The 24,346-nt window shown below is 34.9% G+C and overlaps 5 protein-coding genes and 1 long non-coding RNA gene across 23 annotated transcripts; 2 read left to right on the top strand and 4 right to left on the bottom strand.

Annotated features, from left to right (window-relative positions):
* The first annotated feature begins 650 nt into the window (after positions 1-650).
* On the top strand, positions 651-1,652 carry LOC123213236 (30S ribosomal protein 3-1, chloroplastic-like). Its single transcript, XM_044632630.1, has 2 exons — positions 651-1,151; positions 1,232-1,652. Exons 1-2 carry the CDS (start codon positions 924-926, stop codon positions 1,514-1,516), a joined length of 513 nt encoding a protein of 170 aa, XP_044488565.1. The 5' UTR covers positions 651-923; the 3' UTR covers positions 1,517-1,652.
* Positions 1,653-1,852: 200 nt separating this feature from the next.
* On the bottom strand, positions 1,853-4,507 carry LOC123213235. Its single transcript, XM_044632629.1, has 5 exons — positions 4,037-4,507; positions 3,356-3,449; positions 2,892-2,929; positions 2,612-2,747; positions 1,853-2,293 (listed from the first exon to the last, which is right to left on the bottom strand). Exons 1-5 carry the CDS (start codon positions 4,361-4,363, stop codon positions 1,878-1,880), a joined length of 1,011 nt encoding a protein of 336 aa, XP_044488564.1. The 5' UTR covers positions 4,364-4,507; the 3' UTR covers positions 1,853-1,877.
* Positions 4,287-6,823, top strand: LOC123213238. The gene is made up of 3 exons (XR_006501674.1): positions 4,287-4,623; positions 5,195-5,462; positions 5,627-6,823. It is a non-coding gene; the product is annotated as an uncharacterized LOC123213238 (long non-coding RNA).
* A 510-nt stretch (positions 6,824-7,333) lies between these two features.
* On the bottom strand, positions 7,334-9,476 carry LOC123213234. The gene is made up of 5 exons (XM_044632628.1): positions 9,186-9,476; positions 8,989-9,092; positions 8,724-8,895; positions 8,273-8,395; positions 7,334-8,157 (listed from the first exon to the last, which is right to left on the bottom strand). Exons 1-5 carry the CDS (start codon positions 9,369-9,371, stop codon positions 7,510-7,512), a joined length of 1,233 nt encoding a protein of 410 aa, XP_044488563.1. The 5' UTR covers positions 9,372-9,476; the 3' UTR covers positions 7,334-7,509.
* Positions 9,477-10,162: 686 nt separating this feature from the next.
* LOC123213232 (serine/threonine-protein kinase prpf4B) lies at positions 10,163-21,822 on the bottom strand. 18 transcript variants are annotated; one of them, XR_006501669.1, is made up of 15 exons: positions 21,380-21,821; positions 19,294-20,844; positions 19,099-19,167; positions 18,547-18,619; positions 18,107-18,263; positions 17,716-18,007; positions 17,524-17,638; positions 17,215-17,378; positions 16,992-17,066; positions 16,467-16,882; positions 16,009-16,072; positions 15,568-15,617; positions 15,437-15,463; positions 14,420-14,490; positions 10,163-10,379 (listed from the first exon to the last, which is right to left on the bottom strand). XR_006501669.1 is itself a non-coding variant. In XM_044632626.1 (10 exons), exons 1-10 carry the CDS (start codon positions 21,692-21,694, stop codon positions 16,694-16,696), a joined length of 3,000 nt encoding a protein of 999 aa, XP_044488561.1. In that variant the 5' UTR covers positions 21,695-21,822; the 3' UTR covers positions 16,367-16,693. The 18 variants fall into 18 exon arrangements, 1 of the variants encoding a protein (XP_044488561.1); XR_006501663.1 differs by lacking the exon at positions 14,420-14,490 and adding an exon at positions 10,458-10,616; XR_006501665.1 differs by lacking the exon at positions 14,420-14,490 and adding an exon at positions 10,484-10,616.
* A 1,275-nt stretch (positions 21,823-23,097) lies between these two features.
* Positions 23,098-24,266, bottom strand: LOC123214360 (heavy metal-associated isoprenylated plant protein 26). The gene is made up of 3 exons (XM_044634103.1): positions 24,252-24,266; positions 23,664-23,811; positions 23,098-23,589 (listed from the first exon to the last, which is right to left on the bottom strand). The coding sequence occupies exons 1-3, from the start codon at positions 24,264-24,266 to the stop codon at positions 23,423-23,425; spliced, it is 330 nt and encodes a 109-aa protein (XP_044490038.1). The 3' UTR covers positions 23,098-23,422.
* Positions 24,267-24,346: the final 80 nt, after the last annotated feature.

Below are 24,346 nucleotides of genomic sequence, written 5' to 3'. Positions count from 1 at the left end.
GATGTAGGAGAGACCAAAGAGTTTGGCTTATTCACGAAAAGAAAATGATTTAATGGAAAATTGAAGGAAAGTACACCAGCTTAGATGTAGTCACGTTCACGGAAAGTAATCAAGATCTGATATTTTCCATAGCCATCACAGTTGACACGTGAGATCAATTAATATTTAACTTAATGAACTGAACCATCTGATCCTGTAACAGCAAATACTCTATTGCTTGTGTGAAATTATTTTGTTTGTTTTGATAATATAGGTTTTCAAAAGGACACTTAATTGCACGACATCTTAATGAGTAATACTTAATTTACAAGTTAATCGCATGAATCGTTGACAAATAAAATTTATTTAACTTAGTTTTTTCTGATTGTAGCATGTAGCTTGATTGTTTATTAAAATAGATTAATAGAATAGATGAAGTTTCAATTTAATTATGTATCCTACGCTACTTGTCGTAACTCGTTCATCTAAAACGGCAGAGTATTATGGTCATAAGAAAAAGAGACTGGATGGAGCCAGTCAGCCAGCCGTGGCGGCTACTGATCGAGAGACATAGCCGATTTGAAGAATTCTTTAAGGTTCTATTATACATTTTTAAATATATAATTAAATACATAAATAATATATTATTTATATATTTTATTTCACATCAGCCTTTTAGATACGAGAGAGTCAATCCTGGTGAGGGCGTCTTTTAAGTTTTTAGCACTCCTCCACAGTTGTTTTAGCCCAAAAAGTGTGGCCTGTGTACCATAGACTCCACCAGCACTACAGGCCCACATTGCCGTTCAATCTTTCTCTGTACTAAAAAGTTCAGCGTCTGTTCAATCCCTTATCCTGAAGCAAGACGATTCTGATTAGTGAAGAGAGACTTCCTTGCCTTTTCTTCTTACGCGATAAAACCTCCGCATCATTTTCAACATATCATGTTATCTTCAATGGCACTTCAATCTAGGTTTAATGCTACTTTAGCCACCTGCTCTTCATTCCCTTCTTACAAACTGAGTGTCAGACCATTCAAAGCTTCCACTCACATTAACTTCAACCCAATTTCGAGAAACCAAAGAAGACTCAGTACTGCTACAGCAGCACCGGAGACACTCACAGCTGAAACCACCACAGACGCCATCTCCTCAACCCCAGTGGGATTTGAGGTCAAAATCTTTCTTCGTTTATCTCTTCATGTATATGTCTAGCTTTTCTTTAATTTACAGAGTTTTAATGATTTTTGCAGAAAGCTAAGGTGTTGGTGAAGCAAGTGGCGAAGCCGAGGCTTTTATTGAAGTTTATATGGATGGAGAAGAACATTGGTCTTGCTCTTGATCAATCAATACCGGGGCATGGCACCATTCCTTTGAGTCCATATTTCTTTTGGCCCAGAAAAGATGCATGGGAAGAGCTGAAGGCCACTCTAGAGAGCAAGCCGTGGATATCCCAGAAAAGCATGATTATACTTCTTAATCAGGCCACTGATATCATCAATTTATGGCAGCAAAGTGGTGGCAATCTTACAACCTGAATTTGTATAGTAGAGTACACATTGCTTTTGGATTTAGCTATTCAAAACTAAATTATGATAATGCTCCATTGTTGCGAATGCAATTTGGGTTTCTAAGTTTTGCTGCTTTTCATTTATACAAGAGTTGTTTGATTCATATACCAGTTTATGTATGAGTAAGATTTAAAAGTTTTCGTTTCTTAATTTGGGAATGCAATTCAAAAGCTTTCGTATCTTAATTTGCAAAATGTATGAGAAAACTCAACCAGTTTATTTACTGTCTTAGAGAAAACTCAAAATGGATATGTGCTGTCCATATACTGTCTCATTCTAACTATCATCAATGTGTATCACCGATACTCAGTAATGGAGTACATTTTAATTATAGTTCTTCATCAAGGTTCAAAAAGAGAAGGTAGGCAATTAAGCCAACCACAGGCACAAATTTAAGATTATTCACTATACCGGCCTTGTCTGTCTGAATATTTTGCAGGTTGTCACCTATCAACCAAGGCTGGAAAATTGCGTAAAGACATATATCCCATATGAAGGCATAAGCCAACCTTTCTGATCCAAGATAGCTGATCAGGAAGTCCCATCTGTCTGTTATGCTCCCAAAATTTCCATCCATTCGACCATAGAGGGCCCAAAGGGCAGATATCAGACATACAGCTCCCCCAATTAGTCCAACAATGGGTGCACCATTTGTCATCACGGAGCCTAGTTGAGAGCGTTTTCTCTGAATATTTTTAGCGTCAGCCTCATTCAGCCGGATGGCCATGTAAGGGATTAAGAATGCTGGCATCAAAATTAACATAATTGACACTTTGGTTAATGAGAATTGCAATCAAACTCCATTTTATATCCAAGTTAAAGTTGACAAACTAACAGGCGAAAAAGCAAATCAAAGGGGAACCTATGGACGTAAGTCCACTGTTGCCAGGATCAACCGATCACAAGATCAGAATTGCTACAAAGGAAAATGTAAAAAAATGTGATAATTGATTCAGCTAAATCAACTATTGTACTGATGGCCCTGACTAAAATTTTTTCAGTTAAAGGAACCATAAATGTGGGGATACATGGTCCTTAACTAAGATATAGGAGGAAGCTTACTGTTGGTAAGGAACATCTGCAAACCCCATAAAATATCAAGAGAACCCTTGTATCTGTCCCTCCTCCGATCCGTGAATAACAAGGGAGCAAACATGAAGGTCCATCCAATCACAAAGTTGAACAATCCTTCGGACATCTGATTGAAGAATAAAGATAACATCAGAATGATGTTACACTGGGACGCAAACGTCAAGAAGCCTCTTGACAGTTGCGTCACATTAATAAACATGAAGTACAATAATGAGCCACATTGTATTTTATTTTCTATAACAATCCTTACTGGATGAAGAACTGGGGCATCAATAAGACGAATTCCAACTGCTCTGCCAAAAAGTTCATTGCACAAATCATCAAGGCTAAAATGAGAAGGATTTGTTCAACAATCTAAAATTGTTAGTAAATCAACCTTCAATTCTTTTAAACAAAATAAGTCGTGGAACTACTCCCTCTAAACCACCAAAACAACAAAAAGAAATGGATAGGATATCAATTCAATTTATAGAAAGAAAATGTGACTGTCAATAATCCAATTATATGAGAAGATGGAAAGATGAGAGACCTGAATAATTAGAATGGACTTGAAAAAATTTTAGAGGTGAATTTGATGAGAACACCTCATGAGTTCAATGTATTACTTTATACCCAACCAAATTTTATCATAGAGCGATGAAACATGATTTTTACTTGCAAACAAAGAAATTTTTTCTCTAAAGGGCGAGTACCAGTAACAATAGTTGAACATACCAGCATTCATCGAAGGCAAGATAAAGAAGAAATTGAGAGAAAGGCCCAGAAGGGAATTCACTGTTTCTGAGCTGATAGCCCACACTGGATCTCCCTATTAAATATAAAAATCAATCAATCTTTCTTCTGTAAATACAAAACATTAATAGATACAGAAAAAGTGTCACATTTGAGAAGTTCTCTCTCAAGCAAATGAATACATTAATAAAAAGCATTACATAAATGTCCAGGCCAAAACTTAGTTCATTTAAAATCATCAAACATATTTAAAAAAAAAAAAAAATCAGTAACATTCCATACATATAAAAGTAGCCACATTACACAAATATTTGATGTTAAAATATTAGACATTATTTTCAAAGTCCAGGCTTTTTGAAATTCTTCAGCTCAGTGGTTTCGAAAATGTCCATATCTATTGGACATAAGAAAATTTAAGTGTTTCTTACCTAGAAAATTCATACATAAAAAGAATCAACAAAATAATATTAACTGGAAATCAAATAAATAATGTATACACTGGTTTCTATTTACAAAACATATGATACACGCATAAAATTTGGCATTTATAATAAATTCAATCAATAGAACAGGTGATGCACAATTATAACGAAGATAAGCAACCCAAGTTTCGACTTTCAACGTCAAGAGCTAAATTTTAGAAGTGCAAAAGGAGACCCATACCGGAGCAAAGGGAAGTAGAAAGAGCCATAAAATGTAAACAGCCTCGGCAGTCCAGAGACAAAGCTGTAGCACTCGCCGTACTGTATCATTACCCTCTACAGAGGCAGTGGCGGCATCAGCTACAGTGGGTTTGCGACGTGCCGCGTGGCAAACGATGGGACTCAAACGTGGCGGATTTTGTTTAAGGCGTGTTTGGCTATTTAATTTGATGGTTGAAATATGCAATAGGCGATAACACGATGTCGAATTGGATGATTTCCTTGAAATAATGGAGGAGTTGGGGCAGAACAACGGCGGAGACTCGGCTATTCCTACCGTCAGCATCATCTTTTCTGCATCAGTTGCAAAACAACTAGTACTTGAATTTGCATTTGTTTTTCTTATAGTAATATTTATATTTTCTTATTTTGAAAAATAACAAAATAAATAAATTTGTGACAAACAAGTATACTGGCGTGGGCATCTTTTGAGCCCGAAAAGAGAATAGGCAGCGAGGAGCATATCGTCGTGTAATTTCAAATTTTAATCGGGGGTTGATTTGTCAACAACGTAAAACTGAAACGACGTCGTTTGAGACACAAAATGAGGTAACTTTCGTCCCGGCCAGGGCCAACCATTGGGTTTGATTTTCTTTATTATTTCCCGCGCAATTTGGGGAGATGGCTCCTAAATCCGATACTACGGAAGGCAACTATCACTCTCCAACTTTAATTATCCAAGAATCTCTATTTATCAATTTTATCATTTTGTTAACATTTGCTCTTTTCTGACTTTGCGATCATTCTTTTTCCTTTTTGAAATGTTCAGCGATCGTGCTCAACTTCGTGAATTTATTTATAATAAATATTTAGTTGTGCTCATATTTTGATGTTTAACATTTATTCTCCCTTCGATTGTAACTTCTTTTTGGTTTTCTTTCTGTTTGGGATTGAAAGCACTACATACTTTGAAAGCGAGCTTCTTATACTCAGAAAGTGGTCAAGAAGTTGATTCGTTTGTTTCATTGGAAATATTTATGCTAGATCTTATGTGTAAACAAGGAAAAATAAAATAGGATGTTTAATTTGATGGAAGATTATTGTGCGTTTGTGTATTATGAATTATATTTGTGGATTTTGCAGTGCTCTCTCAAACTTTTTATTTATGTTCTTTTTCCAGGAAAATCGGCCATTAAATTCTCAAAATGTGGCTGATTCTTTACAAAAATACAACCTTAAAAAGACGGTTGTACAAAAAGCATTGGATAATCTTGCTGATGGTAGAAAGATTTCATTCAAGGAGTACGGTAAACAGAAGATATACGTTGCTAGGCAAGACCAGTTTGACAATGAGAATAATTAAGAGCTTAATCAGATGAAGGAACAGCATGCCAAGCTGGTGGAACCGCTTGAGGAACAGAAGAAGGCAATCACCAGGGTTAGGGGAGGTATAATATTTTTTATTTTACTAAAAAGAAATTTATTTGTTGTTGTAAATAATTAAACATGCGCCGTTGATGGGTTTTGTTTATGAATTTTGATTGTGGTATGGAATGATGAAATGATAGTTTCTCTATTCTATAGTGACATTTAACATAAATTATTATTGCAGAAATTAGGACTTTGCAGTCAAATTTAACATTGGAGCAAATATGCGAGAAAGAAGGCAAACTAAGAAAGGAGGTGTGTGGTACGGATTGTTTGGTTTCGATTTACATTTACCTGTGAGGAAAATGGGAAAATGTTTGGAACCTACTGCAATTCCCTAGGGCTTTGTTAGGTTTTCCTTGCAATTTTCACCCAAACACAGCAATAACACAATCCAACCACAACCAAACACACAAGATAGGAGGGAATGGAGAATATAGATCTGTTTTTATTTATATTACTGGGCAGCACAACGATTTAGACCTCACTGCTAGGATCAGACTCCTCAACTACCCAAAACAGTTTACAAAAGGATAAATTCCAGAAATTCGAAGAGCCATAGACCTCCCCTTTCAGCCAACAGTTTCCCAAAATCCACAACAATATTTTGTTCCCTGAATTTTCTTCTTCCTACCCCTTGCTGCTCTTTTTCTTCTTTTATATTCTCTCTTTTCTACCTGCCTGCCCATTTCTTGCCATGTGTGTTTAGTGGTCCTCCTTCCGTTGGTGTGCCATATGTCCTCTCAATTCTTGCTCCTGCCGGTGACAAAAACATCAGTTCTAACAGAAAAGCGTAGGATTGTTTTTGTTGGTCAGGTTAAGGTAATGGAGGACAAACTGGCAAAATTGCATGGAGGACTGACACTGGTGAAGCCCGAGGAGAGGAAGGCAGTTGAGAAGATGTATTTGGAGAAAGTAAGTCAGTGGGGAAAGCGTAAAAGGATGTTAGAATATATATGGGATGCTATAACTGAGAACTCAGCTAAGGACCTGAAGGAATTTAAGATTCTGTTTATATCATTGGTTTCTTCAAACTATCGGGTGTGCATTGTGCAGATTCTCTAATAGTTGGTCATGTTTTGCAAGAGGAGCCTGGAATCGAATATGATGAAGATGTTAGTGTGAGTTTGTAGGCATTTTCTGATTTGGTGCAACATGGTAAGAAGCGGGCAAGAGGCCACTGACGTATTTGTAGTGTTACGTACTTAATTGAGGATTGGGCATATATTTTTTTTGGTTTCTGTTATTGTAGATTCTGCATATTTGCCAGATCTAGATCTTTAATTCTGAAAATTAGTATGTTTATTAGTCACAAATGTTATGTAACAAACCTTTCTTTTGTAAATGGTGAGCATGAAATGAAAGTTATTATAGTTGTTAAGGGCTTGCTCTTTCTATTATATCTGTTGCACAAAAATATTATGTTCAAGCTGACTTTGTAGAAACCTTTGATTACCAACTTGGTTGTTGAAACTCTCCCTTGAAGATAATGTTTACATAATCGGTGATGTTTAACAGGAAAATGACTATATTAGTCTACCCAAATTTGTGATTGCTTAAGTGTAAATGGCTTTTTATTAGATAATTTATCTTTTGCAATTTGGTATGTTAGAATTGATGCAGCCAAGCAGGCAGTCCAAAGTGAAGTTTAGGCTGTGCATTTGCCATCATGAATGCACACTTGGTCATTATTGGATATTGGCATTTTTGCACATCCCTTCAATAAACATAATTACATATTTCTTTTATTTTTCCTCTCTGTTCCTGAGACTGAGTCTTTTATAGATGATGTGAATATATGGTGCTTTTTTTTTTCTGTGCCACATTACCAAGAGCATTTTGTTAATATATGATCAAGTTTAACTTTGAGGTTGTAATCATTGCATCAAAGTTAACTCAGAAAAAATCTCAGCACTACTTGCATTCCAAAACAATCACACAGTTTCAACATTATTTAAAAAATATGGGAGAAAAATGAAAAAGAAAGGGCAGTTTGGCTGATAAGCCTATGGCATGAATACACAAGTCATGAGACTTACACACTGATATTTAGCATATACACACTTTTTAGTACCCGCGCACTTGTCTGGTGAATCTGGTCCTAACTGACATTGGATGCATAGCCATGTCTAAATGCTGTTTACTTCCTAACCCAGATCCTTGAGTAGCATGTGCACTGGATTGTCCACTCTTCACTTTCAGACTAGCTTGAGAGCTTGATTCGATCTGCTTACGAGAAACAACTGAGCCCTCGCTGTCCACTTCATCAGAGGACACTGTAATCACCTTTAAATCATCTTCTGGTAAGTCTGAACCTGAACTAGAAATTGACCTCTCAAGGTCTGCTACTTTCTCATTGTGATTTGATTCTGCAGTTTTGCTTTCAGCATTAATTTCTTTGATTTTAGATTCAGATTCAAGTTCCATGGGCTTGTCTCTTCCAGTTTCTTTTCTTTGCCCAGTACTAGGACCACTGTGATCATCGGGATCATGGGATTCAGATCTTGAGAGCTCCACAGCTGCTCTTGCAGCTGCTGCTGCATAAGCAGCTGACTCAAAGGCAGCTTGAGCTGCATCTGCCACATCCTTGTACTTCTTCTTTGCCTTTATCGAATCAGAAAACTCATCATCTTTTCTGAGTTCATTAGGAGAATTTTGTGAAGTTGATGTTTTCAGTTCAGCCTGGTTTTGTTTCTTGCTTACATCCCAGTTTTCCTGCATTAGTCATATAGCAGGCCACAAATCATGATTTAACTGCCAAAGTTTAGGGGGCATATAAGCAAAAAAAAAACTGATAAAAGTATTTGTTTGTATTTTATAGTCCCCATACCTGATTGGTAATAGAAGAGGATTCCTCAAGTTGCAGAACAATACCATTCTCTGTGGCAATATCCTTGAGCACTTTCATTCTGATCTCCAGCTCTGGCTGACGGGTTGACAGCTTTTGTATCATCTACAAAATTCCATGAACAAATATCTTAAAATTAACGTGCCCAAGAATTCAACATAAAACATAGTATTCACATGTATATGATCTTTTATTATTATTTGACTAAGTCCTAAATATACATATTTGTCAAATTGAGCATCTATTCATAAACCCACATGATTTTATGCCAAGTTTCTAAATCTGATCGGGAATTCCATGCCACGGCAAGCCTTTTCTATATCTTTTGTGGAAATATAAAGCTTTTGAAAGGTATGTTTGCAGAGATGAATTGAAAACTAATTCAAACTACGTAAAAATCCAACTTAATGAAAAAATAGGGGAAAAAATGTACCCTGGCGCTCACTCCACAATTGTTGCGTAATTCAACAGCACGATTCACAAATTCCTTGCCATAGCGAGATGTGAACAACGCACGAATCTCTTGAAGCTCTGGAAACTCTCCGCATCTTGAAGCTGCAAAGAGCAATGTTGATATCGCCTCCTTCAATTCAGTGGGACACTCTCTGCAAAAAAAAACCAAGTCCAGTAATAAGAATTCCAACAAATAAATAAAGAAACGTCCTTCATAGATCTATAAATATATATAAGAAACTAACTTGTCTTGTTCAATGAGGTGAACCCTTTCAATAAGTAGATTGCAGTAGCTTTCCATCATGACGAAAGCATCCAACATATTTTGCTCCTTGATCACATACTCAACCTGAACAACAAAAAAGAATCTAATTATTTTAACTCTAATCACGCATAGACAATCTACAAACAAGTAAATCAAAGATATCGAATGAAATCTTACTCGAAGGAGAGCACGTTCTTGGTAGCCTTGTTGGAGAAGCTGAACGACATCGGAGCGGGCCTGGTTGCATTTGACTTGGCGTTGGTGCTTGAGAACGGCAAGGCGAGAAATGGCAAGATTGACTTGTGGCTTGAACTTGTAGGACTTGAAGTTTCTCCCAAAAAGAGCATCAAGTTTCTTTCCCATGCCTACTTTTCTCTTTGAGAATAAGATTTGAATCAGAGCGCGGCAGAGAAAATGACCAGTAGGCAAATGAGAACAAACAAGTCTGAGGATCGTTTGCTCAGTGGCAATAAATATTACGTGTATTTTTGTGGACTTTTCTTAATAATTAAGTCTATAGAGTTTCTGAGAAACGACGTCGTGGGAATACGAGACTTTCGAACGCAGTTGTTCCATCAACTAGCAGGGAATACAACTTTTGGCTCTAAATTTTGTATTACGAAAGGAGAGGCTTCATCCACACGCACGACAGGTACGTGAGAAACAGTCTCCATAGTCCATCTTGCCTGATATCGTTTATTTATTTGTGCCGTGTGATTTAGGGAAAAGACTTTCAAGATAGCTTTAGACTTTAGTCTTAAATTCTTAAAGACATGAATTAACTTATAAATATTATTTAATTTTCTACTATTCCTTTAATGTTAATAAATACATAGATAATAGATAACGTACAGCCACAAATAATTTGAAAGTTGACAACTTAAGTCTTTTCCTCAATAATCAACCTGATTTGAAAAACAGTAATGCATTTTTGACCAGGTCAATAGCTGAAGGGTTATAATGCGAGAACAAAAGTTGCCCCAGTCGTTAATAAAATTACACGTTAATTAGAGGTACTATTTGTAATGCCAGAGGCATAAACGATGGATGATACTAATGAATATCATCATATCCATATGGTTCAATTCTTCTAGCCTTATTATAGCTAAAAAAAATACGTCATTTGTTTTTTTTTTTAAAATACATAGAGTAAATATAATATACGTAACTCCATTTCAGATTCAAGTTTGACGTCGTAAACTTAAGTTAACAAGAAAAGGAAGTAAATATTCAGACCTAAAAACAAGTGAAAGTAAAACCCATTCCACCAAGTATTGTATTTTACAGAGGGTGGGGGAGGGTGACTGGTACGATCCAGCTGTGATGTGAAGTTTCTTGAGAGCTTTCTTTCGTACAAAATTAATTTCACATCTGCAAATGAATTGTCCAATCAAATTAATAGATAGCACAATTCTTCACATTTACGAATTCAAGAATACTTATAGTTACAAGTTAGTATAAAACTTGCAATTTACTGTTTTAGCCCATGTACCAAAACGAGGGCCGAATGAGACATGGCTTGTTCAATCAGCTACCAATTTTTGGCAATGAACAGAGATACGTAATTCAAAATTTACTGTTTTTGTATTATCACGAGTGCCACGAACCCTGGTAATTAGCACTCATCATTAGAAGATACCAATAACACACTAAACAACCGAGAAATAAGTCACCGAAAGGAGAGTAAAACAACTATTTTTAATGCACCAATTGGAGAACAAGTAAAGATAATCATACATTCAAATAAATAAATGTTGATGCAGCTCCGAATTGCCATATTCAAGGGCATTGGAAATACAGTCCTCATACAATCCAGTCATGTATAAGCTCATATTCCTCCATGTTAGGTTCATGACTTACACACGTTCAAAAACCAGAGGATAAGGCCAGGAAAGCCATGGGACCTTTGAGCATTACTTACTGGTATTTCACAAAGTTACAGCCTTTACACATATAACAGAACACAACCACACCTCTCATTGATACACATACATGCAATTAACACTACATTTTATTCAACTTCATCTACTGCAAGGCTGCATTAACCATGATAGGGAACTGATGGCATACGTATATAATTCTGGTCATCCACATATTTGATTGCACACAAATCAAGGCAAGCATGACTAATTTATGCTAGAACAGCAGGTGAATAAAAAGAGTAAAGACAAGACCAAAAATACATTTATTGTTGAGACATGTTCGAATGCCAACCCCTACAGATGGCTAATTGCAGTGAGCCTCCATTCAAAATGCCAAAAAGAAATCATCCTCTCTCACTCACATTAAGAAAGCAAATGTGACAGCAGAGAGCAAACCAAAAAGGAACACAGCAAACATAAAAAGTGATTAGAATAACTGTTTGTCAATATTAATACAACTAGAGTCAAATATATGGAAGAACTTAAAAAATTAGAGACCCAGTTCACATATACTAATCATACAACTAAAGAAAACTTTTCCCAGCAGATGCATTGGAACACTGGCAATTAGACAAGAAAACATGTACAAAAACAGCAATAAAACAACTGCTACTCCATATATAACACATCTCACACTACAAAAGACAACCACAGTAATCAAGTTTTCCACCCAACACATCATTGTAACAATGTCATGGCTTCTACCCTTCGTAAGTTTTAACTGCCAAAAATGTAAAACTGACAAGATGTTGTAAGAAATTGACAAAAATACTAAATTGTACTATGACCTTTTGACTAGAAATGACTAGAAATAATCAAAACAAAGGGGAATAATACTTTCATATATCTAACAATCTAAACGGTAATTAATTAAAATAACCCAATTAAAGGGGTGTTTACAAACATGAGCAACTTTTTAAAGGTGATATAAATATGACCAACATATTAGACTTGGATAAAATTACCAATATATAAACATGCCTTAAAATCATTTTTAATATTCGAAAACATGTACAGTAAACCTGCATATACCAGAGAAAACCACACATAACAGTTCCGCCTTTTTTTTCAGCAATTTGAGTCATTTTTGCATGATTAAAATAAGCAAAAGGTTAGTAAATCATTCATCCTCATGTTTCATTGCTTATAATATTGAGATTTAACTATTTTTTAATGGATTCCATAGATTTTCAGGGATACTCAGCAATTGTATTTTTGTGAAAAATAGCTTAATCATTTGCGACAGCATAAATTTTGTCAATTATTGGAGAAACTGAGCTCAAAAACAGTTGATTAGGTTGTTTTTGCACTATATTTGATTCACAGTCACCATACAGGTAACATGGTAGGAGCTGCTGAAGGTTGAGGTTTATTAGCATTGGGTCACACGTCATAGGAGCTGCTGAAGGTTGAGATTTATTAGCATTTGTCAAGTATGTGTGAGGTGCATATTGGAGAATAACTGATATTTTCTAGTATACAAGGTTTTTGATATTTTTTAGCATGTGAATCACACATAATAAAAGTTTATTGATATTTTTCATTATGTGTGTTTTATTCGATATGTGCATTATGTACAGTCAGACTTATTTAATATTTTTCAATCCAAAGGTAATTGATATTTTACACTTTGGGCAGTAATTAATATTTTTAATGCAAATGTTTTTTAACATATTTTTCTTTTCAATTTTTTTTAACAATAAAGTTTGATAATCTACTAATATTATAAAAATTAATTGATTTGTTATATTTTTTGTGACAAGTAACTTACGCTTTAAAAAGGCACAATGTAGAAAACCTTCCAATCCCAAAGGGTAACTCATGCTTTCTTTTGTGATTGGATACTACATTCTACATAAATATCACAAATCAATTAATTTTCATAATATTCGCAAATTATCAAACTTTATTACAACAAAAATTTTGATAAAAAAGGTTAAAAAACACTATGTTAAAAATATCAATTATCTATTGGATTGGAAAACATAAAAAAAATTCGACCATGTGCATCACACATACTAAATAAAACCCGTATAATGAAAAATATCAACAAAGTTTACACTATGCATGATTTGCACACTAAAAAATACCCCCTTACTAGGAAATATCATTCACCCACCAACATTCCCTTACATACTAGAAAATATCATTCACCCCCAATATCTACATCTCACATACCTGACAAATATAAATAAACCCCCACCTTCATCAATTCCCACTATGTGTGACCTGTATAGTCATTGTGAATCACAAATGGTCGTAAAACCAAACCTAATCAACCATTTTCATTTCTAATTTCATTGCTAATCGAATCTAAACTTATTCATATACAAAAGCACTGACAAAATTCAGGCAAATTGAAAACGATTCAAGTTATTTAATACAAAAACACAACCATTGAAACCTAACTCTGAAATCAATGGAATCTCAAATTCCATCACAGAAATTGCTGAATTTCAATACTATAAACAATAAAGCATGGCAATGAACAATTTACAATCCTTTTTCCCATTTTTTATCACGAAAAAATGAATGATTATGTGCAATTTCCTTTGAGTGAACGAGTTTACTATGCATGTTTTCAAATGTTAAATATGATTCTAAAACTTGATTATATATGGGTAATTTGCTGAAGTCTAATGTGTTGGCCTACCATATAACCCCTAAAGAGTTGGTCAATTTCGTATACAAACCCCTTAATTGACTCATTTTAATTAATTTCCCTAATCTAAGTACATTTGCGCTACAAAAATCAATATGCACAAAATGGAAACTATTTGAGAAAGTTCATATATATTATTAATTATAAGGTAAAATCAAAAAAATACAAAACTACATTGCCAAACTCACTTCATTGTCTACCAATAAGATTATCAATCAAATAAAAGTTTGGATAAAATCCAACTCACAATACTTATTATTCACCCAACAAAATGGGCACATAAAACTCACATTTTTTTCCAAATTTCGGTATAAAAGGAATGAACTATAAAATTGAGAAGAAAAGGATACAAGATTATAAGGCTTTTTCCTATCAAAACATAAAAGACAATGGTAAAACTCTCTTGACAAAAGTATAAAAAGAGACTCCCCATATCATTACCTCGGAAATGTGATAGGATGCATTATATTTTTTGTGTTCAAGCCAGCCTACACCATGCCAAATAAAATTTTTTTTTATTCCCAAAACTAAAGCACATGGGTAAACTATGGTCTATCTCTAACATCACAAATTCAAAACAGACCTAGTATGACTTTAACTTGTTTTATGTTACTGGCATAGTATGACTAATTTTATACTAGAGAACACCACAACTCAAAACAGACCCATGTGAACTTTAATTAGGATGACTTATAAATTCTGTGCATACCACCTCAAAAACAACTCAAGACTCCTTGATAAAAGAAAGAAGCAATCTCAAGAAGCAACAGAATTAATAGGCATTGTTACATTCTCTGCACACATATGCCTAATATTATCATGCTTACTGGTGAAGGGTATTCTCAGTTGATTCCATGAAGCAGAATTTCCACTTTCCAGAAATCCTTGGGTTCCATTACTGCATCATCACAATGGTCCTATAAATTCTTAAAATTCAAATGTTACCAGTTTTTTGTTGGTACATAGGTATCAACTGCTAGTTTGCCAGATAAGGCTATGGATGTATAATTAGCAAGTCTGCCAAAAAGCTGAAGATGAACATTTTAACCTTAATTCAGTACAGAAGCAATCTATTTAGCAGCACAATTAAAAAAACTAGAGAAATAACTTCTGGTCAACCATGATAATATATAAAATTATGTCTAAATTTGAAATGCTTTACATGACGTTTCCATAAGTTTTGTGACAACCATAACGTGCAACAGGCTTAAACAGTCTCAATCACATTTCCGATTCACGATATTAGACCCCTATATACTCATGCTGCAAATAACCATTCACAATCCTCCAGGAAATAAAGATACAAAAGAACGTAAACCTCTGTACACTCGCTTTGAAACAAATTAAAAGAATCAAATGACCAAGTACAAGAGCTACATGATGACAACAGGGCTGTTGATTTAAAAAAGACCCTTGTACATAATCAGACACAGATCATGTATTATCATTGACTTAATCTTTCACTTGGCTCTTAAAAACTTGTCAAATGATTTATAGGAATATCACGTGAATTTACTTGTAACTTCCATCCACTTTTTACTATTTTGTCATACTATAGAATACCAATCAAATACCAATAGACTTACACCTAAAGTTTACAGATTAGCCCATAGATCTTATCAGAAGAAATGCTTCTTGCATTCATTCAGAATACAAACACAACCTACAAGCATGAAACAGTTGTAAATATCATAATATTTAGTCAATGCAATGTCTCAAGAAATGATTATAACAGAACATGTTGTACGAGGATTTGAGTTTATATACGAAATCTAACATTAAAATAAAGTGAAATTATAATGGATGAAGCTGAGATCATCTAATTAATATTTAAAAAAACTTACAGTAGTTTCAGAAGCACAGGGCTGCACCTGTAAGAGGTAAGGAAAAAAAACCTTTTGAATGAGATTCAAAGCCAATTGCCTATGACATTTCTATATCATAAGTGCAAGAGATTTATGATGCAGATACTCACTGAAGTATTCTTTCACGTCAACTGCAGCCAAACACCTCCAGTGCAAGTTTCTCCATAATGACCAGATCATGGATCATATGTAATGCAAAATTCATTAGGATGTGCACTTAACTAGAAGGTGTTAAAAAAGAAACAAACGCAGATAGCATTCAAGCACACAGTACATGCCAACTAACAATCCCTTACAAAAAGAAGAAAAATGAGAAAATATATATGTCAAAGTACAGTTTCTATCACATCTAACACTCAAGTTAAATCCAGAGAAGCAAAAACATAATGGGAACACCATGACGTGAATAAAAACTAGACCTTTCTAGATTACTACCGCAATATTCCTTCTGATCCCGATAACTAATCTTTGAATCATTAACATTGCAATAGTATCATCATATGTACTTTTAATGGTGTCACAACAAGCTCCCAATAAACAAACCAAGATACCTTTCTTGGGTGCCTTTTAAGCATCTAAGCACTGGAGGATAGCCTCAAAGCAGTGGCAGATATCCTGAATGAAAAACTGAATTAGACTCTCCAGGACCCAACAATTTAAATAATAAAGTACACAATAAAATCAGAAAACAGGGTTGTAAGCCCAATAACTATAAATTGATACTGACAATATATTATGCAAGAGTCGTGAGAGTGATCAATTGAAGTTCAGAAAAACAAAATTCTCCCTGCCATCTCCCACAGAATTCTCAAAGAAACAAGCATCTTTTAACTCATATGGCATGAGATATTTCTTTCAACATTTATTCCACAAATTGAAATGCAGAAGCAGTATAAAAAGAAAATATAATTATGATGAGACAAAATAAATATAGATATAATGAAGTTTCACAATAGCCACAGTCAAGAATGATTACAGAGGAAAAAACGCCTTTGGCTAGTTGTCTTACAATAGAAACAGTACATTCCACTGAAAGAACTGCCAGAAAAGAGTACTCCTGACCAACATCACCCCTTTGACTTCAACCATGCGACACTGTGTTCAAAGCTTATATGCCAGCACAGAGAAGATAAAGACAAATAATGCCCAATGATTAGATATCTAGTATGAATTAGGTCATAATGTGCAAATATCTAGCTCAACAGCATTTCTGGAGTATAAATTCAGCAACATGGTTCACTTGCCCGAGATGAATGGATGAGCCAAAGCCTGTGCTACTGTCATCCTCTTCTCTGGATCCAACACAAAAATCTTTTCCAGAAGATCTTTGAAATTACTTAACATCTTGGGATCCTCACCAGGTGAGGCTGTAACAATTGATCCAATATCTTTTGGCTTTATATTAAAGATCGTCCTCTTTATAGTCTACAAATGCATAATAAAATTGCCTCATCAACATGAGGAAACTGTAATAACCTCAAAAATTCATCAAAAAAAGTAAATATCTAAGCAAACTGGAAAATCATATACATACCTTTTTAGTAACAGGATCCTCTTCCGTAGCATGAAAATTTAAATCCTGATCAAAGTGTTGCTCAGTAAATGCTCCCTGAAAGGAGAAACCCAGGAAAAATATTATTTAAGGACAAGAAGATAATGTGGCCTCCCAAGTGCAGATAGAGAGAATCTGCACAAGCAGTACAGAGTAAAATAGGTCTTAAATTTCCATTCAGATTATACATACACATATATATTACCTTACGTAGCATCTTCTTAGGAAAAGGACCCTTCAACTCCATATGAAGGCGTAGCATGTCATTATTTGTAGCTCCTGGGAAAAGAACCTTTCCTGTATAAAGCTCATACAAACAGCATCCAACAGACCAGATATCCAGCGGATGATCATATGGCAACCCAAGAACTGCAAAAGGACCACACAGAATCAATGAACGATATATTTTTCAATAGAAATTACTATCTGCAAAGAATACAACATATTGAACAGCCAACAAGGATCTTATTCATCATTTTGAAAAGTGAACAAAGCAGATAACGCCAGGACTTACTTATCTCAGGTGCACGATAAAATCGGCTGACAAGGTAAGGTGTAATTTCATTTTTACCAGCAAACATGGCATTACCAAAATCACAAAGCTTCAACACATTCTTTGCCTCGTTTACCTGACACACAAATGGAATATTTTAGATGATGGTGAAAAGTTTATCAAAAAGCAACCAGACCATTAAAGAGTACCTACCAACATGTTATCTGGCTTTATATCACAATGAAGAACGCCACAATTTTTTAGATGCTTTAAAGCAATAAAAAGTTGTTTTGCATATGCTCTCACAGCAGTCAGTTTAAGGCCAATATTGCGGCCAAACTTCTTTAAAACCTCGCGCAGATTCATATGAAGAGATTCAAAAACTAAACAAAGATGATTCCTGTACTTAAAATTTGAAATAAAGCGGACGCAGTGACGCTTATTCTCTGGATCGGCACCTGCCAATTTCTTTAATATCTGAACCTCAGTCTGACCAGCCTTGTTCCTGTCACATATACAAGTAATCAGACCATCACAACACCATCAAACCATAGGAAAAGGAGCAGACAGCATCAACTTTGCACGTGATAAAATGATCACTTACATTGTTTCATTATTTCGTATAATTTTTATGGCTACCTCTTCAGGTTCACCAGTACCAGATTTTAGATCCTTTGCACGTACTACAGTAGAGAAAACACCTTTCCCATGAGCAGCAGTGACTTCATATCGTGCATCAAGTAACTCACCAAATCGATAACCTTGTAGGAGAAATGTAACAACATAATATAGAAGAACAAACTAAAGGATAACAAAGGTCACTAAATATAAGCAATAGCCTAGGGCACACATTCAATCCCAACATTTCAGTTGTTTTTTGTCCAGGCCAATTCACACCCCCAAACCCCACCCCCCGTGCTTGTGGTAAAATGAAAGAAATACACAGAACCTGCTCTTTGTTTAAGACAATTAAAAGAGAAAAAGAAAAACTACAGCTCTCCTGAGACATACAATTGAAAATAAAATTATAGATGTATAACTTACTATAGTACCCTTCTGCATCATCCCAGTTGTCATGAAGGCCACTCCTTATAATTTTAGAGCCTTCAGCTTTACCCTTCAAGGAACAAAAGACAAATTAATTACTGAAGCACTACAAGCCCAAATTATGTTCAACAAATAAGGGAAAGAGTCAATTTAAAAGTAGCTAACCCATCAAAGCACACTCATACAATCGCATAGCATCCAAAATAAATAAATGAACATTTTGAGGCTACCAATAGCAGGCCAAAAAGGGTTAATCATACTGCTCTTCACTAAGAATCAACTCTCTAAAGCACCTGGTGGTTTTTGTAGAACTTATTTAAAGGAAGATAGAATTGAATTGCAGAGACAGGAGCAACCGCTCAAACTTTTGAATGACACGAATATAAAAAAGAGTAAAGATGATACACAAATAGCCAATAATTAACAACACATCCATACTCTACTACCACAACAATACATAACATAAAAGCTGCACCTTAATATATCCAATATTCATCAAATATGAAAAAAATATATATGAGAAACATGGCAAGTCACCATCAATCTTACCAACTTGCGAACACCGACAGGAGTCTCTCCAAATATATCATCACAAAACAGAACGTCTGATGTCTCACTCTGCATAAATAATAAAAAAATAAAATTAGCAACATCATAAAGGTTAAAATATAATTATTGCATGTCAAACTGACAATTTAGTACTTTCATTTCAAAGCATACAACAATCAGAGAGAATGGACCCACCTTAGGAGTACCATCACCAAGCCCCCCAGGACCAGAAGTCCTGTCAGAAGCAGTAATTCCATTTTGTAGAGGTGACTTCCTCACAGAAAATAACTGGTCATCTATGTAGCCATCAACTCCATTACTTTTATCGTTATGATTATCCGAAAAATTATTATCAGCACCACTCAATAGACCAGGATGCTCCATAGACTTTTTCTCTTTTTCCACATCAGCTGAATTAGACTCACTATGCTGCTGTAACTTCTGATTTTTGTATTTATCTAGGATGGCTTGTCTTCGCTTTCTACTCTCCTCCTTAATTCTGTCAAGATCTTCTTCTTGTTCAACAAGCTTTAAGCCAACCCTTTCCTCAAAATCATCTTCATCTCTTGTTTTTCCATCACCACCTGCCTCCCAACAATGACTGTTAGAACTATGAGCTTTGGCAGGATTGTCCCTTCTTGTTCTATCACGAAAATGTCCCTTATCATCATCATGAGTCAAGTGCCTAGAATGTTTAAACTTATCTCGGCTTTTATAACTGTCATCAAAACTTGCATACTTCTCCATATGACTCTCAATACCTCCAGCTTTACCTTGACTTCTATCACTCCATCTCTCCCTCTCCCTCTCTAAGTGATGCTCCCTAGCTCTGGCCTTGTCCCCATCTCTCCCCCTTTCCCCATGTCTATCTATCTCTCTATCACTGACCCTAGCTCTATCTCTGCTCCTGTCTCTTTCCTTCTTCCTTTTCCCATCCCGATCCACCTCTTCATACCTGTCCCTACCTCGTTCCTCCCTTTCAGTGTATAATTGCCTGTCCCTACTCTCTCGTTCTTTGTCTCTTCTCCGTTCCTTGTTTGTCTCCATATTCCTGCTGCTTTCCCTTTCCTTCTCCCTTCTCCGATCCTTTTCCGTCTCTCTCTCCCAACTCCTCTCTCCATCCTGTATTTCCCGACTGTGATATCTATCCTCTCTGCTAATGTGTCTGCTGCTGTAACTACTACTGTGTTCCCTTTCCTCATCCCTCACTAAATCCTTACTACCATGTCTCTCATTCCTACTGTGTTGAATAACCCTCTTATCTTCAGAGTTTTTCAGACCCCAATCATGACGATGCCCTCTTTTAACAATAGTTTCTTCTTCCATTATGCTTTGGGAACGAGCTCTTTCCAAAGCAAGATCCTGTGACCTTGACCTACTCCTCCTGGCATGAAAACCATCATTAGATCTATCACGTGATGGTGAGCACACCACTGGCTTATGCCTGTCCCCGGAGCTTTCAGAGGACAATGATTTCCTCCTCTCCCGTAATTTGCTAACATCATCTTCCATTCCATCAGTAAAAAAATAAGTCTTCTGCTTTCGGCTTTTCCTTGAAGGAGACACAGATTCCCTCAGTCGACTATCATTATCTTGTCTATCAATATCTTTACTATAATCATGGGGAAAATCTCCATTGACATTAAGATCATTGTGAATCTTTTCACTGATGCCAGAATTAGCAAGCAAGTCATCATCAATCTTGTCCGGTGGAGTTTCTTTCACATGATCAAATTCACCAACTTCCTACAAGCCATGTCAAAAGAACTTAGGCCAAGCACTTCTAATGCATAAAGTTAAATATAAGATGAAAAAGAATAAAAAACATATGTAATGAATGCAGAAGATATAATTGAAAACATGTATTCAGCTCTTACAAATCAATAGTAAGCCATAGGTCTCCATTGAAACGCCTAGGGGAATCTTCTTTTGCAATTCACTCAAGCAGATTCTTTTGTATACATTAGACACTCACTCAGGTACTCTAAACAAGCTCTCACAAACCAAAAATTCATCATTGAATTCCATGAATCAAACTAGAAAATACTATGAAACTCTGTTTGGTTACCGAGGATATTTCCAAAAAAAAGTAGAAGATTTAGAATTAAAAACGAAAATACGTTTGAATTCCGATAAAATCGCCGTTTAAGAAAGGAAAAAATTTTAAATTACTTTACTTCTTCCAATTTTCTCGGCAACCAAACAGAAAAAAAAAATACATATCAACAATGACAAAATCAACCGATAAATATTGAACAGCTTAAAGTCAATCAGAACACACCGGAATTCGAGAGTCGACTCCATCAAGTAAATCGGCTTTAATTTCAGAAGAATCCAATTTCTTGGTTTCAAAATTGTCCTCTTCGAGAATCTCTCCTTCCTCCACGTCATCATCAATCCGACAACTATTAATGACGGGAACAGAGGGAGCCACGTCATCACCTCCGTGACTGGTTTCGTCTTCGTGCTTCCTGCTTCGGTGGTGACGGTGACGGTGGTGATGATGACGATGTTTATGTCGTTTAGAGGACTTCTCGGCTTCATCATCAGAGGTGGATCGACGGTGCTTGCGCTGGGTGTCTTGGTCGGTGCCCATTGGATTGATTTTGTAATAATCTAGGGTTAGGGTTTTTTTAAAATAATTTAGGGGGACGAGTGAGCGATAGAAAGAATAGAATGAATTAGTGATTCGCGTGTGTTGGGGCTAATATGACTCCGGATTTGGGTTATGTAGATTTACTGGTTTGGGCCAGACCAGGTACATGTCCTTGGATTATATATACATATATTACATGTGCAATAATTGAACCAGCCATTTTTTTTTTTTTATTTCACATATTTGTGTTTTCATGTTCAAATCATTAAAATGTGATTTTGCTAGATAAAGTACACTTGGCAGGGAAGTGTGAAAAATACGTTGGTGGGTGTGCTCTTATCTAATAGACAAATCAGCCTACCAATTTTGTTTGAGAGTAATATTATATACGTGAATAATGTATATAATTTTATGTATAATAATGATATATAATTATAAGATTGAATAATTTTAAATTAAAAATAAAATAATATTTAATTATATGGTGATATATCATTATTTATGTAAAAGTTGTACACATTATTCGATTATTATCTTTATCTCAAACAAATAATCAAAGACGACCGAAGAAGGAAATGAGAGATAAGGTGAGAGAAAGGATAATTAATGGTGGAAGGTACTAAATCATAACCAAAAAGAAGAGGAATAAACCCTAAAAAGTATTTGTTACTTTTCAAACATTGGAGTTGAAAGAAATTGTGAGATTTTTAAATCCAAAGAAGAAAATATGATAAAACTTAATTTTTTAAAATTATTAGTAAATGATGATTTTATCTCTAACCCTAACTGAGATTTTTAATAAAAATTTATTTATGAATATGTGTTTGAATTTTTAAAAATTGAAAGGTATGAATTTGGGATTTCATTATACCCTGGCTGGAATAAGCTTTCAGTTGTTGCTTTCAGTGTGTGTGATTGAACTAACAACACCTCCTTGTTCTAAAGTAGAACAACTTGAATACATTGGTTTACAATTTATGATAGTTTAGGGTTTAACATTTATAGTTCATAATATAAGATTTATGATATATAGTTTAGGATTCAAAGTTTATAGTTTAGGAATTATGATTTAATAATTTTCTTTATCAACTATAAATAAAAACTTTAATAACTCACATTTTTCATTGTAAATAAGTTTATTTTTTTAATTTTTTCAATACAATTTAACTTCCTCCAATGTTTTTTTTATTAGAGAAAATAAAATTTTAAAAATGATTTTTTATAAGTTAACAAATTTTTTTAGCCAAGTTCAAGCTCAAGTTATTATTGTTCACTCGAATTCGATCGAGTCAAGTTGGCTAGAACTCTACCCTTTCCCATATCGAATGAATACATAGTGGAATAGTGGAGGAAGGAACAAACTAGAAACAAAATGGCAAGCATATTATTATACATCTAGATTGTGTATATGTGCCTTTTATATTAATACTAATTGGAATACTAGTCTTCTGAATTCTGTGGTACAATCATCTTTACAGCTTACTAAAAATTAAATTTCTAATACAAATCACATATCTAACTGTTCCCTTCATCTCTGACTTCATCATAATTGAACAAATATAGAAATCAATTCCTGTTTTTCTTTATAATCAACACCATGTTATTTTCTCCAAGCTTGCATGCAAAACCAATTACTGCCAAGGCTTAATTTCAAAGGGAATGCTGCGACTGGCTCTGTTGTAAGATGACACAAACATGACATGACTATAATTAGCCACTGTTCAAGGGTTACTGTTGATCTTCTTGTTCGTTTCCCTCATTCAGCTCTTGAATTTCCAGTATTTCAACTCTACGGTTCATCTTCTTCCTCACTTTTATCGCCACATCTGATGGTCTTATTCTTCCACAAACCATTACTTTGCATTGTTGCTTGTCAATGGCATGTGACTCTACCTCTTCAATATATGAAACAAACAGGCGATTTTAATTTATATTGAAGCTGAAACTTTGAATAAATGAAGAATCTAACCTTTCATGTTTAGAAGAATCCTCCTCATTTTCCTGCAGCAACCACTGCAGTCTAGGTTAACTCTTATCACCATGCAACAAATCTGCAATTTTACATAAGTAATTATCAGTTTGTCACATTGAACAAAAATAAATAAATAAAGGGAATACTTTTAGCTATCTCGAACTTGTCTTTCCTGCATGAGCTTGAGAATAAAAGAATCCGGAAAATTGATTATTTGCCTTGATGGCTTCTGGCTTCAATTTTCTGCTTGTGATTTTGGTTGGTTAAAGGCTGGTATTGGAGAATATGGATTTAAACTGCCTTTTTTATTCTTCTTTCATCTCTTTTTCTCTTTAATGTGGGAAAGGATGAAGACAAGAAAGTGTATAAAAAGTGAACAAAACAAAATGCTTGAACTGGAGAATGTTTATGAAGATGACCAGCTGATGATATATTTCTACTTTTAGAATTGTCTCTTGGAAACTCTAGCCTTTGAAAATTGGAATCTGATTCTCCTCAGGCCAAGAAAAAGGGTTTTGTTTGTTATGTTTGGCTTTTAATTCTTGACTTGATAACTAAGGTTTGTTCATCAAAGTTAAACATCACTTCAGTTAAATGCATCGTATTTACTTCTGTTCTTTCTACATTATGAAGCAACCCTTTGTTGTTTCCAAAGGTTTATGTTACATAAATATTTAAGC

This window comes from Mangifera indica, chromosome 4 (assembly GCF_011075055.1).
Source record: "Mangifera indica cultivar Alphonso chromosome 4, CATAS_Mindica_2.1, whole genome shotgun sequence".
Taxonomy (NCBI): domain Eukaryota; kingdom Viridiplantae; phylum Streptophyta; class Magnoliopsida; order Sapindales; family Anacardiaceae; genus Mangifera; species Mangifera indica.
Note: the sequence above shows the minus strand (reverse complement) of the source record. Positions and strands in the feature narration are given on the sequence as shown.